The sequence below is a fragment of the Cyprinodon tularosa genome, unplaced genomic scaffold, assembly GCF_016077235.1.
Source record: "Cyprinodon tularosa strain WSP-4 unplaced genomic scaffold, ASM1607723v1 ctg29, whole genome shotgun sequence".
NCBI lineage: Eukaryota > Metazoa > Chordata > Actinopteri > Cyprinodontiformes > Cyprinodontidae > Cyprinodon > Cyprinodon tularosa.
In genome coordinates, this window is record NW_024038996.1 from 690,899 (window position 1) to 709,210 (window position 18,312).

The following is an 18,312-nucleotide window of genomic DNA, read 5'->3' on the forward strand; positions in this document are numbered from 1 at the left end:
ACTGAAAATGGAGAAACCAGCTGACCTGTGGGAGGATACACTAAGGGTTAGGAGTTTTGAGATGGACGTGAAGCATGTGCACCACTACATTTTAGTGCTTATTAGCATCTCAGAATCAAACATGTTGCTGTAATGTAGCTAACAGATGGCTAGATTTCTTTAGTTCAAAAAACAATAGCAAAGAATAAAAAAGCAACCTGTGTCTGTTATGAGATCTATATAGTCTGTAGCTGAGCTAAAACAGGAATAACTTGATGTGGTTAACTTCCTTCGAGATTGAATGCCACCTGTTTGGACAAAAAGATATGGTTTTGTTGTAATAACTAAAATACTTTAGTGCTTTCTTTAACTTTATCTCCAAGCATGATTTTGATAGTAAAAAGGATAATGTTCCAACAACAGATCCAGCAACAACATTGAAATCTCCCAAAAGAACTTAAGATTGTGATTTCCATTAACATTTACACTGGCAATGATGGCCTTTATACCTCTTGTTGCATCCCAAATCAATAAAATTCACAAATCAGATCGGATGTTATTGTTCCGATCCCTAGACTTTAGCTTTGAGATAACTTTAAAACCAAAAAAACCCAAATGTCTACATTTTTCCCCACTACTCCTAATTGTCTTTTGGTTAATAAGCTGTCATTAATGCTACTGTTTGCCCCCTTTCTCCTCCATTTGCAGGGGATGCTTTTAGAAGGACCCCAAGGAGCCCCTGGCCCAGCAGTGAGTATCACGTTCTCCCACACTTCTGTCTGCCTTTCACAGATGGAGAACAGCTAAAGACGGAAAAATGTTTTTATGGAAAGATCGTCAGTGGAGCTTGAGTTGAGACAAAATGTCAAACGTGTATTTGTGCACGGAAGTCTGTATGTCTGTTACTCTGTATGTGCATTTCGAAGAAAGTCAAGGGGGGTATGGGGGTTGGGGGGGCTTACTTTTTCTGAATTTTTTTCCTTTGAAATGATGGCTTTGCCTCTGTCTCTTTTGGCCTCCACATGCGTCGCTCTGGGTAGCCTGACTGTGCTGGAAATGCTGGTTTGCAGTGGTTTTGGGGTAATATGCCAAATTTATTCACGTCTGCTTTCAGGGTGTTCCTGGTAACCCAGGATTGCAAGGACCCCCAGGTACCCCAGGAGATCCTGGTGAGAGGGTGAGTGAATGTTGGACTCCAATGTATATCTTACTGTAGTTGAGCTAGAAGATCTATGATTACCAATTTTTTTTTTTTGTAGCCAAAAGGAAATGTTTATATCTTAATAGGAGAATATCATACATTCAAAGCAATAAGGTGAGTTTCCAATTTACAATGAGTTAGGGGAAAATTAGGTTCACTTAGCTTTTACAGCTGCTGACAGTAGTTGACAGAAAATTACATACCTGCCAGCTGTATCTAAGCTTAGACCTAAATATTCCTCTCCTGAAAAACCAATGGGTGACATCACCACACCGCCTCTGTGGCATCAACATAAAATTACACCAAATATCACCTTACATTTTTTTTTAAATGTGGAAAGTTTAAAATGATCCGTTGTGTTGAAAATGTTTGCTGAGAAGATCGAGTTTTCTGTGAAATCTGGAGTCTCGATTTTTCAAGCAGGGTTGGATTTCAGAATCATATTTTTTTTTACTTGATGATAGAATCCTGCCCTGTGCTTAAAGTGTCAGTTGAATTCTGTTTTATTTCTAAAAAATTTACTTGCAGACCAAACTAGACATTTCCTAATGTGTTCTAAAGTTTCAACCAACACAAAAGCTTTGTTGTTCCACTTAGCTGCAGTGATTCAAAAAAACAACTTTTGTTCATTCAGCAAGCCTGTCCACCCACCTCTCTTCCCTCCCTTGAGAGAAAATCACCGAGGACTGACAGAGACATTAGACCTACTCTTTGCGGTTTTCCATTACGCAGTTTCCGTCTTTTGCCTTTTCTCCCCTTAGTGCTCTCCTCCAGCCATCATTAACGCTAGATGCCGCTATGCTCATAATCACAACTGTGGATAGGGTAAATTCACTTCCACTGGGAAAAAAAGCAAATGGAAACACATGGCATCAATCCGAGCCAGGATGAGATTGCAGCAAGTGGTGAGATTGCAAAGTAGATCCTTCTGTCTGTCAAAGTAGTAGGCCTTGCCTTAAGCCTTAAATTAATTTTAGATGGTTTGTGTATCTGTTTGTTTAAATTTGTGTAACTTTAAGGTCATTATCTGCTATAAATATCTCTTTTGCAATAGATTTTTTTTTTGTAGTTTACAAAAAAATAAAGTCAACTCCTTCTCAATCAATAGCCATGTTATTAGGTACAGACATTCTGGGTGTGCCTCTAGTAGCTTACCACAGACAATATGTTACTTTTAAGATAATATAGCAACCACTAAATTTATATGTAAGACAGATGTGGGTTGGTGATGTCACCCATTGGAATGTACAATCGAGGAGTATTTGAATGTCTTAGCTCAGCATTTGAGTGCCATTTTAGGATTCTCTCTGGGGTTTATTGTGTCAACAAATGATGGATCAAGCTAACTGAAGCACCCTGGGATTCCACATCAAAATACATAATAAAATCTGCTGCCACTCAAGAGGATAAGCAACGTCAAGCTGTCAGGCCATTGTTATCACAGCTGGAAATGTTTCAGTTAAGAGTTATGTGGGAATTTACTTGGGTTGAATGTATACCAAAAGCTCTTTTGATGACGAAGCGTCCACAAACTACTACCAGCTCCCAGAGTAGATGCGATTAAAGGCGCCCCCTGTGGCGTCTATGTCATGATACCCTAAAGGCATAACCGGCTACACACCGGCAAGTCAACACATGCGAGCCCATGCAGACTCCACCATTCTTAACACACATGCGCCAACACAAACAAAATCATTATCGGACTTCAGTGTTGCGGTTCTGTTCTTGCAATCTGTTTAGGAAGTTATGGATTTATTGTGTAATATACTCTTACTAATTGCTGCTCCTTCCTTGTAGGTCCACATAAAACACCTTTTTCTCTCTTCCGCTTTCATTGTCTTATGATTTAATCTCTTCTCCCTTCCTTTTTCTACCTTCTTTATTCTGTGAGAGTGCTATTGCACTGCCCAGTGGATTGATATAACTATTAAAATGCCTTTTAAAGCTTTGTCAGCTTCAGGCAGTTTTATCTTTAGACTTAAACTTTTCCTGTATGGATACTGTATTCTACTTCTTGCGGATGTGAGTTTCAAGCCAGTGTTGAGTGACCTTCATACAATATGATTTTCTTTCTTCAATAATTAGTTTGGACAGATCTTCAAGAATAAATAAAATGATGCAAACATTTAAGTGATGCAAGAAAATGTAGTCGAGATTTTGTTAGTGCTAGATTGTGCTATGCATGATTAGACATTCGAGTATCTACTGTACCTACTGTGGACGGTACCTTATATTGTTATTATTTTGATTTTGTGGTTGAATATTCTGTTGGTGACATAAACACATTTTTCTTACTCTTTAATATCTTTTACAAAGGTAGAAGTGATGCTCCTTAGTAACGTCATGACACTTTACATTAATAACTAATTAATTAATGGCCACTAGTTATATTCTGTATTCTTTTAGAAATTATGTCCTTCCATTCTTAAATTTCCTCTCACTTTATTCCTCAGGGTCCTCCAGGTCGTCCGGGTATTCCAGGTTCAGATGGTGTCCGTGGGCCTCCAGGAACCATTCTGATGCTACCTGTAAGTCCTGCTGCTTTCTATGTACCTTTTAGCTGTTTTTCTTGTTTGTTTTTTTTTGTTGTATTGCATAACTTGTAGTCACTTGGCCATGGACTTGCTTTGGTGAGCAAATGTAAGTCTTGTCAACAGTAGGCCAGGGACTGCAGCCTTATTTTCTTTCGGTAACAAATCACTTGCCTTGTAAATGTCAGCCAGCTCAATGGAGTAGAACCAACGACAGAGGCTTTGAAGTGCTCAGTCAGAGGCATGTATTTGTGTGCAACGGTGATGTGATCGTAAGGTGTGGGGTTAACAGGTTTAGTAGCATGTAGAAAAAAATGTGAACATTATAAATAAAATGTGAAAATACTCTCATGGAGTGATTGTTTCATTTGTCATTCTGTAAAAGCAAAGAAGGGTTAATAAAGTTTTTTGTTGTTTTTCTTTTCTTTTTTGTGGCCAAAAGTTCCGTGCAGGTGGTGAGTCACATAAGGGACCTGTAATAACAGCTCAAGAAGCTCAGGCTCAGGCTATTCTATCTCAGGCTCGAGTAAGTATCAGTCAAAGCATTTTGTCCAGAACATTTCTGTCCTTCTTGTTATGATGATGTTATGATTTGACTTAGGCAAGTTCAATTCTGCACATATACTTAACGTTACCTATGTAATGTCATTTTCAGAATATTTTCTGTTCTTTTTTTATTTTCTTGATGTTATGACTTGACTTACGCAAGTTCAATTCTAAACACATACTTTGCATTACCTACTAAAGAACTTTAACCAACAACTACATAAATAAATATATGGGATAAATGACATTGCAAGGATTCTTATCAGCAAATAAAGATAACTTTTTGTTCAGCTAAGTAGTGCTGAAAGCCACAGTAGACATTCCTACCCGATCATGGGTTTTGACAAACGTAGCAGTGTTGAAAACAGGTTAAACTTTGCAGCTTTTCATCTAGTTGTGATATATTGTCACGCACATGGAGGTGATTAGTCTTACACAAACACTGAGTATTTAAACATTTAGAACTCTGCCCCCGTAGTGCTTTTTCAGGGTTAGAAAGCATTTGTCACCTTTTAGTACTGAGCTTCTCATTCTGACATTCGGTTTGGCAGTGTGGAACAGAAAATAAAATACTTTCCCATTCTGTATCGGTTGGTTCTTTCTGAGTTGTTTAGGCAGAGCGTTTGGTAATTATTTCCTGGTGTTCTGTTATGCATACATTGGGACACTGTATACATGAATCAGTTTCTTTTTTTGAATAATTTGTCATTGTTTCAACACACTAAAAATAAATACCAGACACTTCTGGCTGTTCCACATGTGGTCAACTAAGAGTAGAAAAAAAAAAAATACAACACTGAAGTGGTGACGTGTGCACGAGATATGAACACTGCTCTCTGAGAGACTATAATTATTTTTGTCCCTGTGTTTTTCCTTTTTACCATCAATAGGTAATTTATAACATAAAAAAATGAATAAATACAAGCAGCCCAGTTTTTAAATTTGTATTGTTTATTCATTTGTGGTTTATAAAAGCAGATGGATTTTACTTGAAAATAAAAACACTGTTTGGTGTTTATGGAAATTCACGCTTAAAAAGAAATTAGTATCTCTGTTCTGTTCATATATGTTCATCGATTTTGATAGTATTATGTGTTAAAAAGTAAAAAAACTAAAAGCTTAGGCTTTGTGAATAATAGACTAGACTATAATAACTATTAATTCAAAAATTACATCATTATATAGGACTGAGACTGCAGAGGTCATCTATCATTTGGAGTGCAAAAATACAACACTGATTATGATAAAAAGAGGTTTAGCTTCATAAACAGGGAAACAAACAAACAGACAGACATGAATATGTTTATACAGTGTAGAATGTTTATGATATATTGATTGTGATTTTTCCATAGCTAACAATGAGAGGCCCCCCAGGACCGGCTGGGCTGGCAGGAAGGTCTGGACCATTGGTGAGTATCTTTCATTCATTTACATGTAAACATGAAAGGAAGTCATTGTTAACAAGGTCTACATGAATCCTCCTCATTTAATAAAAAATAAAATAAACTGCATAATTAAAGGTTAATAAAAAAATATTAACATTATAATTCAAATGCTGAATACCAAATGAACAGTGTTTTCATTCCCTACATTTTTGTAAGTATTTCTCTTTGAAAAGCATATATTTTCTTGCCTTACTTAGCCCGTCTAACTGGACATTTAATATTTTATATTGTGAATAGAGGCAGCACCTTGCTGCAGTGATAGAGATTACCCGAGATATCTATTTTAGAGTGCTTTAAACAACTCAGATTTTCACAGACTGTTAACATTTTAAATCTATGATGTTGTATCAGAAAAAGCTTGAACACTCTAATGAGCCTTCCTGTTATGTGCTAAAATACTGTCTCTCTCTGTCCTTTGAAGCCCAAAGCACATCTTTATTTTAATCACTTTTCACATTTCTCTGATCCCTCTTACTGACAGTTAAACAATATTATGATTGATAATGATGGCACTGAGAGCACACTGATGATTAATTTGTTCACCTCTACTTGTTAACTTTTCTTTAGTTGCTTTGGAAGGAAAAGCCATTTCTCTATGTGTGTAGTTCATAGAGCAGGACTATACGTCACAACAAAAGTTAAAGAATAAAGAAAATAAATAAATATTTATTTTTGCCTCAACCACTTTTTAACTTAACCACTTAGAGCAAATGAGACACAGCATTTCTTGTGTGTCTTAAGTGATATAAGTGAAAGGGTCTGTGATAACTCCTCAATAGCAGAGAGATTTTGTACATATGGAAATATTATTAAAAGACAGGGCTGAGGGTTTGTTGCTTGTCCAAAATCCATCTTTAAGGGATGATATTAGACAGATTTCTGCTACACACTTCTCTCTCTTTCTTTCTCTCTGTCTCTCTGCATGTATAATGTATTTTATTTTTGTTCTGCTTCTATGTAGGGACCTCCCGGGGCTCCCGGACTTAAAGGTGACACCGGTGACTCTGGGCCACAGGTGAAAGAACTACCATTCTGTTTTTTTTTTCCAGTGACACTTGGTGTTTAATAAAATTGTTTTTATTCCTGCTTTTATCAGCAAAAAGTAACATTTACACAATCTCTTTAGGGACCAAGAGGTCTTCAAGGTCCAACTGGTCCCCCTGGGAAAGCAGGAAAAAGGGTAAGGATCAAAGTGGCCTTATGAATGAACTATGACTCTTAAGTGTAGCTTCCAATCCCATGGAAAATCTGTTTTTCTCTGAAACTGGTTTCTTGCAAGCAAGGTGACGTAAACACCAGTTATGTCTGGAGGAATGATCCAAATTTACAACAAAGCTTGCAGGAGGGATATCAGAAATATTTTGACTCAAGTTATACAATTGAAATGCCAACTTAAACAAATACAAATTTCAATTCAAATTTTATCTGTAATCTTAGCTAACCTAAAGTTATGTTCAGTTTATTTAAGTATAAACTAGTGAACAGAAATGATGTGTGAACGTCCTCTAGGGTCGCAACGGAGCTGATGGTGCAAGAGGAATGCCTGGAGAGTCAGGAGCCAAGGTGAAGCAGTTTTACTCAATTTTGGTTTTGTCAGAATATTTTTTATGAATACTAGCAACTTAATTAAAATATTTAAATGTACTCTCTTTAAATAAATGTTTCTGTATTTTACTCCAGGGTGACAGAGGTTTTGATGGCCTCCCAGGCCTTCCAGGAGCAAAGGGACACAGAGTAAGTGGGAACAAATTAGATATCGAGTTTGCAAATGCATGAAATCATCATTAATCAGAATGTACAGTATGTGTGAATTATTTTCTGTTTTTATCTAATGAAGTCTGACTTAACTGCACTATTGGATGTGATTGCTTAGCTGCTGTTACTCCTGATTACATTTGACCCAGTCATGAAAGGTGGGGCTAGTTTCACATCCACCTAAGCAGTGTTTAACCAGGCCAGGAGGCGAATGATGCAAGCTGAATTTAGTGTTTGTCAAATTTGGACCAACCAAAGGGAGACATAAAGATCACAGACTGTTATTTTTAGACTGGATTTTAAACCTCATCCTATACCAGATAATTACAGAGGTAGGCCTGTCCTTATAGAGCACTATGAATAGATAAAAACATATATATTGCGGGTCCATGCCCATTGTGGTGTCCATGCCAACTTTAGATTAAAAGGCGGTTTCTGCTTGTTTTCGTTGTGTTTTTTACACCCTCAATTTTCCAAATTTCTGACACGAGTCATATTTTTACTTTAAACTAAAATCTTTTTTTATCAGCTGTAACGTCAAGATTATATTGTGATTCTAGCCTTTCTAATCATTGTTGTTTTTCTCATACAATCTTTTCCAGGGAGAACCAGGCCCCACTGGCCCTCCAGGGTCTCCAGGAGAGGACGGGCCAAGAGTGAGCTACAAAATGCTTACCAAATGTCTTTTATGACTATCAAATGTTTTTTTATTTATTCTAATTTTGTTATATCCAAATTTTTTGTTTACTCCAAGGGTGAAGATGGCCAGGTCGGACAGAGAGGAGTGGCTGGAGAGGGTGTAAGTATGAAAGGAAAGCTCCTTGTGAAAGTTTTACATTTGATCATGCTACATTACCAAAATATTTATAATTTTTTATGTGATAGAAAGCATAATTATTGATTTTACTTTTGCAAAAGATGAATTATGGATTTTCTCTGGTTATCCTCTGTATTCAGCTCACTTGAATCAATCATGCATTCACAGCTGAATGTCTTCCTTGGTCTTTCTCCAACCTTCACACATGAATTCTGCCCTTTTGTCTTTGCAAAAAACAAACAAAATAACTTTATCTCATTTAGATTAGATGGTATGAATGTGTGAACATCGACTTTTAAGCCTTGCAACACTTTTTTAATTACATTTAGATCCTTTTGGGTTTTAAACGCCTCTGAATGACATTATAGTTCTGGATGTGTGTTTGGTGTCACCTTATGAGAAGGTACTGTAAATCTTCACCCAGTAGTGCTTTCGCAACAGTGATCAATTTTCCTTTTGCAAGATTTCTTTTTATTTTGCTCCATCCATCTTCCCATCAACTCTAACCATATCTTTCTATCATTCATTTTAGAAAAAGCCCAATTTAGATACTTTTTTCAGCTGAAAAGTCAATTAATGGTCTCTTCTGACTAGAAAATCATCTTTCACATGTTTATCCCAGTCCCCTACTGTACATGGCGAATGGCTTGTGGCTGTCTTTATGCAATGGGTTTCTCTTGACAATCTTCCAATTGTGTTCTTACCAACTAGGAGATTTATGAAGGTAATTGACTCCAGTGCATTTCTAATAATGGCATCAGAGTCTTGGGGCATGAATACAAATGAGTGCTACACTTGTTAGATCTTTTTGTGAAACCCATGTATCATTTTTCTTCCACTTCACATTTACGGTACGCACTAGATTATGTTGATGCAATCAAAGAAATCTAAATCAGTCCAAATCAAAGTGGAATATCACCTTTCTTATCCTTAGATACGATTGTCATCCTCACTTTATTGCAGCTGGAAGGACATTCCTCTGTTCAAAGACCACTGGCTCTCTAATCTTGACCTTGCTATGGAGATTTCCCATGTGAAAAATAGGACTTGGTAATGTGGTCTTTTGTGATTATCCGTGAGAAAGTTCCAGTTTCTGCCAAGTGCTGCTCAAATAGACCACAGAGTAGCACAGGGAATAATTTGCTCCCTGTTATACCCAAATTAGCATTGTCCTTTTAAAGTAATGGTTACACCTAGTTTCATCACGCACCAGAGGAAAGTAAAAAGAACAAAAGTATTTGAACAGACATTGAATGCGTGTGTTCAGATTTTAAATGGAAAACCATCTTTCATTCAAACTGGGGGGGTCTCTATTTCACAAATTTAGAGAAGCATTTAGATTCAGGCCAAAACAGTTTAAGTTTATTCTTTTATGATTAATATATTTTATTGTTACTTAACAATTTTATGTGTTGAGATGCTGTTATTACCATTATTATATCAAATTTTTATTATTATTTTATATTGTTTCTCTTTATAACAGGGTCCCAGAGGATTGCTTGGCCCCAGAGGGTCCCCAGGTCCTCCAGGACAACCTGTAAATATTATATTTTTGTTATAAACTTAGTCATCCTGCATTGAAGGATGTAATTTTATTAGCTGATTCTGTTCACTTTAGGGTCTTTCTGGACTGGATGGACAGCCTGGTCCCAAAGGAAACATGGTGAGTACATATATGCTGAGTTTGATTTAAAGGGCTGTTGAAAATCTGATATATTTCATGTCAACTTATTTTAGAGGTCTTCCTTTTCGAAGGCAATGCAGCAATGCCAGAAAGGAAGTCACAACTTAGCTGTTGATCATTGGCAAATCATATTTACTGCAGAGCCTTATATTGCTCTGTAGGTTCTGTCGTGACCTTATGTTGCCCCATCTTTTTGGTTGTATTTGGATTTTTAAGCAGAAGACATAATATTTGCAATTTCTAAAACTTAAATAATAAGTGGAGAATGGCTTCTGCAGCAGCCCTTAGGTAACTTTCTGTAATCGATGGAACTGTTAATGTTGCTGCAGGCCTCAAGGGGAATGTCAAGCTGTCAGTTTGAAATTTTAAAGAGTACAAATTTTATGCAGCAGTAAGATGAACTGATGCACACCAGCAAGTTCATTTCTAGACCTTAGTCCGATAGAGATCCTTTGGAATAATCTGTTTTTAAAGAAATCCTTCAGCTTGGCCGATTTTAAACAATTCTGCAAAAGGAGCCATAGCGTCTAGCCAACAAGAAAAAAAAAAAAAGAAAACTAATTTGTTACCTTCAAGAGTGGAAAAACCAATTATTAAGTTGAGGAGGCAAATATTCCTTTACATAGGAATATCTGTACTAATTTAAACTAAATTAAATCAGTAAGTTGACTTTATCTTAAACTAAAAATGTAGCATTTCTCCTTCCATTATTTGAGAGGGCGACCTGACAGCATGTAGAGATTGTATGTGTCCTGCATCACATAGAGTTTCTCATCATCATGAACTCTCTCTTAAAAAATTCTAAACTTGGAAAAAGGGAGACAGAATCACATATTTCTTTCTGTTGTGACTGTATGCTGAGTCACAGCAAGGGAGCAGAACTTTTGAAGGAAAGGACTGCCAATAAGAAGGTTTAGTAGGACTTCTGAAGGGGTGGTCCCTCTCAGTCAGAATGGGATAAATGTCCTTTTTTTTTTCTTCTTGTATCCCCTAAATGTGTACACTGGTGTGAAGCTGCCCCTGCGGTGCAGGTGGCTCAGTTCAACGTCAGACCTGGTCAATCATTTTCTTGTGTACCCTCCTTATATTCTATATGCACTCTTTGTCTTGAAGGTCATAATGACTCAGCTTTACTAAACCCTCATCATAAAGCAGCTTAATTGAATTTTAAACACTAAATCTATTTTGATTAGATGAACAACTTGCTATTCACAACTAATGAAGTGAATGCCTGAATATTCTCTTAGATTACAGAAAAACTAATTTTATTCAGAAGATACCACTCACTCTGTTTTGACTGGAAAGTCTCTCTTAAAGCTTGAGATGTTTCTTTTTTTTGTGGACAAATTAGCATCTTGCTGAGGGTGATACTCTTCTCTATCACCTTCCAATACCTCTTCATATTCCAAGTATGAGTTTTTCTGCTGATATTTGGAAAAACAAATGTCTCTAGAACCTTTATAATTGAGTAACACACAGCTGCAGCAAATATGATTTGAGGTACTATCATCTGCAGCACATTTATTGGCTTTGTTCAGCCTTAAAGTCAGTACTTGTACTGTAAAATGTGTCATATTATAAACTGATAGGTCATCATTTAAAAAGTATAATAACTTGATCCAAGTGTTTTTTTCAATTTTTCAAAAATAATCTAAATTGTGAGTGGCCCCTGAATGCAATTATTCCCCCACAAATTTATAATTTTAAGTAGTGTTATTTGGGCTATTTAAGGATATATATAAGTACTTTCAGTACTGTAATTAATTAATTCAGTGGTGAACCACTTATGCATGCATTGGCGCACAAATAATGTTACGGATCAGGTAGTGTCAGCCACCCCAGTCTAAGACATTGCCAGGGAGAGGTCCAGTGTCCAAGGCTGGGTTGTTAGGAAATCCTTCCATAGGATTTAAAGAAGCTTTTAAAGGTAAACAAGCAGGTACAACACTTACCTGATTAGATATTTTGGTTTTCTGTTGTGGGATTTAATCTGTAAGGTAGAATGTGGCCTTGTCTTTACAAGTAACTCCCTCACCTCTCAGTCTGCTGGTCCAAAATTGTCTGCTACCAGATTACAAAACACAGAGTGACACGGTTTAACTTTTTTTTTTTTCAGCAATGCAGTGATGCCAGTTGCTTCAGGGTTTAGAAGTGCTCCAGAAGTTACAGGTCTAGCGCCCCTAGTGGCTAAAAGTTACACAGAGTTGCTTTTAAGGTATAGAGGACAACTTTTCCAAGAAAAATTGGGACAAACTACCCAAGTTAGATTTGGAATAGCTACCCATTTGCAAGACCATTTTGCCTGCTGTTTCGCTCCACATGGGGGATATTTATGAAGTGTATGGCTGCAACTAATGATTATTTTGCAAATCGAATAATCTGTCCATTTTTTTTTTCAATTTATTGACTGATAATCAAACCACAGGTTATATTTTTTACAAACTTAAACCAGGTGAAACTAAAACTGTTCCACTTGAGGAGCTGTGGATAGAGCACATTGACAGACAGAAAAGATTTTTTTTTATCTCAAAAGCATGTTTATAAATATCTTTTTTTTTTCTTTTTTTTTTACAATTTTGGTGTAGTTAATGCTCTAAGTTGGTCACTCTGTCAACTAAAGGCATTTTTTAGAGTCTATACTCCAGTTAACGATTGATCGATTACTAAATTAGATGACGATTATTTCAATAATTGATTTATCGGGATTCATCAAATTAATTGTTTCAGCCCTAATAAAATGTTTATGCACCAGCATGGCCAAGCCCTGATGACCTCAAGCACAGCTCAGCTTTGTTCTTGCTCTGTCTGGAACACGTGCATTGCTGACATGCATTACTGAAACTAATCCTGACTGGTATTAAGCCGTTAGGTCAGAATTTCACATAGTATGTGGGGCAACCAAAAACTAAGATGGTCCTTGTGGAACTGAATGCCTAAAGAAGATTGTCCACTATACCTTCAATATTATCTTTGAGCTTTATGATTTAGTGATCTGTTAATAATTGAAAATAGTTTTTATGTCTGTCATTTAATACAGATAAAATAATGACCATGAAATAAGGTCATAATGCAAATAAAGTAATTGTTTTAAAATTAGGCTCAGCTTGCTTCCAACTTCTGCACTTTGTGAGGTGGCATATCTTTTTTTATCTTATCAAACTGTTTACTAGCTGTGTTTGTTTACTTTGTTAGTGACTCTATCAGCTGTCAGCTGTAACAGCTGAAAATACAGATTTTTTTTAAGTCCTGCTGTTTAGGGTTTAATTTCAACGCAGTGCCATGCTTGCCAAAAAGAAGACATTTAGAGTTTTTGTCTGTCACCAATATTAGGATAAGACATCTTGTTCATGCCCAATCATAAGTTATGTTTTTAACCTAATTTGTAATTATTGTTTCCTTGATATTTTAGCTCTACTCTAACACAAATAAGCAGGATTGTTTTATTCCATTCTCTTTAAGGGTCCACAAGGAGAGTCAGGTCCTCCTGGACAACAAGGCCTGCCTGGTCCAAATGTAAGTATTTGATTTGTTGTTTTCAAAGAGGTTAGATTATTTTTTCTCTCATTGTAACTATATTATCTCATTCAATCCGCCCCACCTTATTTTGGTCCTCTTTCTCCTATATCTCCTATATCCTATATCTGTGTTGCCATATTGGCTGTGCAACAGGGAGCAGTATAAATTTGAATGATCCGCCACGTTTCTGGTTTTTAAATCAAAACTCTTAGCTCATATTTTCTCAATACACTTGTCCAGCCCAACCCCTACCCCTCAAAAAATCTCACGAGAAAAGAGCAAATAATTGTTTCTGCACAGTGAAAAAAAAAAGTCAACAAATCTTGCATCCAACAGAAATTTGTCACATAGTAGACACCTAATTCCATTCCTGAGTCAGATTTAAAGCAAAACAAGAAGGATAATAGCCAGCTCTGAACGAAATCTGCCAGGTGTCATTTTTCCGTCCTGCTGATTATCACAGTACAAACAGCACGGCGCCATAACTTTGGAAAATATTAGTGGGAACCTGTGCAGATACAATGCAGGTTGTCTACATAACCTGTTCACAGCTGGAGCCATATTAATGATTTCCAGGAAAAGCACAAGGACTCTGAAAAAGAAATATAAAAATACACATCAGATTTCTCTCTCTCCCTCTCTCTCTCTACCCCTTTATATAGAAATATATATATATAATTTTGTTTATGGACCAAATTATTAAGAATTTTTAATATCTAGAAGAGTAGGATGATAAGCAACTAGATTATCTCCTATCATAATTCTGTTCTGACTTTTTAAAATATATTTGCTCTTGCTTTTATAACATGTTTCCATTTTTCGTCTCCCAGGGTCTTGTTGGTCCTCAAGGTCCAATTGGGCCTCCTGGTGAAAAAGTAAGTACAGTGAGATTCCAAGCTCTTCTGTAGTCCTCCTTCTCCTCCACAGCGCTGATAAGTTCATGTTTCAGTTAAGACTTCATAAGTGGTTCTACAGATTTGTGGCTAAGCATAAGCCCTTACCTTGCTGCTTTAAAGTCAGAAACACTTACAGGACCTCACATTTTATTAGCATGAGTGCTTACTTTGGCTGAGAGAAGGCATTTTGTTCGTGGTTTTGAAGAAAATATTTCAGTATGTTAAACCTATCTATCTGATCTTGGTCTATATTTATTACCTTTTCTTTGTAGGGACCTCAAGGGAAGCAGGGTCTGGCTGGACTTGCTGGTGCCGATGGCCCACCTGTAAGCCTCTGATATCAGTCTCTTTTTCCCATTTTAATTACTGATTTGAAATATGAATAAATACATAAACAGTTCTTACATATGCTTCTGTAGGGTCACCCTGGGAAAGAGGGACCTCCTGGAGAGAAAGGATCTACAGTAAGTTTGGATTATTTGGTAGAAACTAAAGTTCTTCGTTTGTTCATCAAGTTTCATCAAAATTGTCAATATTGAGGATAAATCGTGGGCTTAGGCATGATAGGGTTATAAAAAAAAACACAAACAAACTGAATAAAGTATGGATTTAGATGTTTACACAATGTCCCAACCTAAACATTTGCTAAGAAATTTTCTTTTTTATGTGTACTGCATATGGTGTAGATTTAAAGTACATCATAGCACCTGGGTAAAACACTTTACAAAATATGAAAAGACATTTTGGAATATAATTCAAAGCATTTTTATGGCATGCATTGAATGGCAATGCAACGTGGACTTTTTATAATATAACAGTATTACATAAGAGCAGCATAAAACTACTGCTTTTATTTACTATAAAACTGTGTCTCAGTGGATTAAATAGTTACCTTGTAGCCTTTAGGTCGATGGTTTGATTTCAGCTTCCTGCTGATGTATGCTAATGTCCTCTTTGGCAAGGCATTTAACCCCACAATATGGCTACAGCATTGGTCAGCAATGACTAATACTTTTCTACTACATTTTATTCCATGGTTTTATGGCTATTGTATAAACCACAGTAATCAAATCTGACCCCCCGAATAAAAACACTATATAAATACTAAGTAATGAATGAGTTTAACTTTGTAAACTGAATTACTAAATTCATTTTGAATACGTTTAAAATAACCAAAGTTCTTGTCCACGCAAGTCCAGAAATTAAAGATCAAAAACTGGCAAGATCGCAATAAAATGTTTAACATTTAGTGTTTGATTTTAAATTACAGGGTTTTCCTGGTCCAATAGGATCCATCGGCTATCCTGGTCCACGTGGTGTGAAGGTAAGGTAAAGAAAATGCTCTACATAGTGTTTTCCTCTTTTTGTCTATGTCAAGTTGACGGTATTCTCCCACATGTTGTAGGGCGCTGAAGGAGTTCGAGGAGTCAGAGGCGACAAAGGAGAAAAGGTAAACTCCTCTCTAGCCTCCTCAACATGGCTAACAGATGTCAGTCACTGTAAATGATCCCCTTAGAGTTCTAATTCTTCCTCAAATTGGGCTTCTTCTCTCTCTACAAGTGGAAAAGCTCTTAAAGGCCCATCAGACTGGTGCTTAAGTCCTCATAACACAGAGCTGTAATGGAGGATGAATTATCAAGCTGGTATAATATAGAGCTGGGCTTTTAGCAGATGAGCATATCATATTCAGAGTCTATCTGAAAATGTTTATAGTCTTTCTTAACATTAACATTAAAATATTATTAGAGCATTGAGGCATCTTTAAACACTAAAAGAAAATCATAAATATGTTAATTAATAATTGTTTAACTTAATATGTATATGGGATGATGATTTGCCTAAGCAAGCATAATTTTAAAAGACATTGCTAAGATGAAGCAATTTCCATTTGGAAAAATGATCAATAGAAAAATGTAATTCCTAAGCTAAACCACCAGATGGCAGTAAAGTAAAACCTAACAATAAACATAATTAGGTTCCAGAGCCTCGTCTAAATGGCCAGTAGATGTCACTATTTTTGTTTTTAAAATATGCAATTGTCTAACCTCAACTTACATCCCTATTTCAGTAATATTGTGAATTACAGCATTGTTTTTGCACTTAAAGGCCAATTTTTGGGTTATTTATTTGTTTGTTGTTTTTATTTTGTTGCAACAGATTTTGGTATAAGCATCTGATGTTGCATCAGTTTTTATAACATTATTTCACAATATTATTTATTTACAGGGAGAAGATGGATTTCCTGGTTTCAAAGGGGACATGGGCATCAAGGGTGACAAGGTAGGGCATCAGTTCTCAAGAGAAGCCCAGTCTTCACAGCTGCAGAGACATAAAGAGTAGCAAGAAGGATATAACAAACATGTATCATGTGAAATTGCTGTCTTTGCATTGTCTAGGGCGATAATGGCGTACCGGGACCCAGAGGAGAAGATGGCCCTGAAGGTCCAAAAGGGAAATCAGGACCAGGCGGAGAGCCTGGACCCTTAGGTTTAGCTGGAGAGAAGGTAAGCAGTCCATGTTTTTGAGGTGGTAATAGTAAACTTTAAATCTAAATTAATGAATAAATTATGCAAAACTAGCTTTTTTGAAAATAAAATATAAAGTATTTCCTTTTTAAATTTTAAAATTTCTAAAATTCCCTACTGTATATTTTTCAATAGTGTTTTGCTGGTTACTCTTACGAACATGTAGTTCTTCTCAGTTCCCTTCTTATTGTAAAAATTGTATTCTTGAATATTCCAAATTTATTTCATAGTTCTAAACTGAGTTCTAAACATAGTTCTAAATTTTTTATGTATTCGATGTCTGCATATAATTAGGGGGATCCTGTCAACTATCTTGCTCAGACAGGATAGGGATTTTCTTAAAGAGGACCACCAGTCTTAAAGCATGGCCACCTTCAGAAATTACTTAACAGGCACATCAAAGTTTGACTTGCACATCAAAGCCTGCATTTGCCAACTTATTTACATATGTTTATTTTCTCATTGCTCAGAGAAATGTAATTCTCAATTGGTAAAACTTTCATAAAGGCCACTGTCATTTACTTGTTTTGATGTCTTTGTTACAAAAAACGCAAATCATAAATTTCAATTAAAGGTCCGCCGATGAAGACTGCATTTTTTAGCCAGCTATGAGGAGGATCTTCTTTTCAACAAAATCTTAATGCTGCATAAACACATCAGCTGAAACAATCTTAGAAGGTTTACGTGCTAAGTTTTTTTTCTGCTGGTTTAGCTATAGCCAACACTGCAATGGTCAAAGAGCAAAGTTAGCAGTGATGAAATTATTTAAGCCTGCAATAGACCGCTATATGGCTAGGCAACCAGCCATTGGATTATTAAGTTTCAAACAGGGGTTAGGGTTAGTATTATTAACCTGTTCTTAAAGCCATGTGTATAGCGAGTAGGGAGACACACATGTTATCAATAAAAGACCAACAAAAAGACAAATATACATTGTTCACACTCACACATCCAAAAAAACAACAGTCACCAAGTTCTTAGTTAATGTCACTACTATTAACTGCCTTAAAAAGCTTAATTCTGACCTCAAGGTTTCTTGTTGTAAACCTTAACTAAACCCTGGAATATAGAACATTTATTTGAAAGAACTGCATTATATTCAGGTTATCATGTAATAAACTGTATTTTTATTTGATTGAATAATTTTGCAGAGCTTTGATCCATACAATATTTGGTGTGATTCCACCAGTAACTGCGGACAAATGAACATCTGACAAAATAGATATTAATAGGGATGCACGATATTGGGATTTTGGCCGATATGCCGATATTTAAAAACTCGTAGCCGATAACCAATATCGATTCCGATGTTAAAGCTGGACAAAAATAAGTAGTCATTAGTCTTTAGAAGCTTTTAAGTCTGTAGTAGAAGGATTGTTTTTTTTTTTGTTTTTTTTTAGAAACTCAGAAGCTGATA

The 18,312-nt window shown here is 36.1% G+C and overlaps 1 protein-coding gene across 1 annotated transcript in view; it reads left to right on the forward strand.

Moving 5' to 3' along the window:
- LOC119787189 (collagen alpha-1(XI) chain-like) overlaps nt 1-18,312 on the forward strand; it is a 112,973-nt gene that overhangs the window by 40,649 nt on the left and 54,012 nt on the right. Inside the window, exons 10-30 of the mRNA XM_038290859.1 lie at nt 688-729; nt 1,094-1,156; nt 3,634-3,708; nt 4,154-4,237; nt 5,610-5,666; nt 6,664-6,717; nt 6,829-6,882; nt 7,212-7,265; nt 7,383-7,436; nt 8,060-8,113; nt 8,212-8,256; nt 9,758-9,811; nt 9,893-9,937; nt 13,418-13,471; nt 14,305-14,349; nt 14,643-14,696; nt 14,790-14,834; nt 15,641-15,694; nt 15,776-15,820; nt 16,597-16,650; nt 16,767-16,874. Of these exons, the coding sequence (XP_038146787.1) occupies nt 688-729; nt 1,094-1,156; nt 3,634-3,708; nt 4,154-4,237; nt 5,610-5,666; nt 6,664-6,717; nt 6,829-6,882; nt 7,212-7,265; nt 7,383-7,436; nt 8,060-8,113; nt 8,212-8,256; nt 9,758-9,811; nt 9,893-9,937; nt 13,418-13,471; nt 14,305-14,349; nt 14,643-14,696; nt 14,790-14,834; nt 15,641-15,694; nt 15,776-15,820; nt 16,597-16,650; nt 16,767-16,874 (1,194 nt within the window). The remainder of the gene's footprint in view (nt 1-687; nt 730-1,093; nt 1,157-3,633; nt 3,709-4,153; nt 4,238-5,609; nt 5,667-6,663; nt 6,718-6,828; nt 6,883-7,211; nt 7,266-7,382; nt 7,437-8,059; nt 8,114-8,211; nt 8,257-9,757; nt 9,812-9,892; nt 9,938-13,417; nt 13,472-14,304; nt 14,350-14,642; nt 14,697-14,789; nt 14,835-15,640; nt 15,695-15,775; nt 15,821-16,596; nt 16,651-16,766; nt 16,875-18,312) is intronic.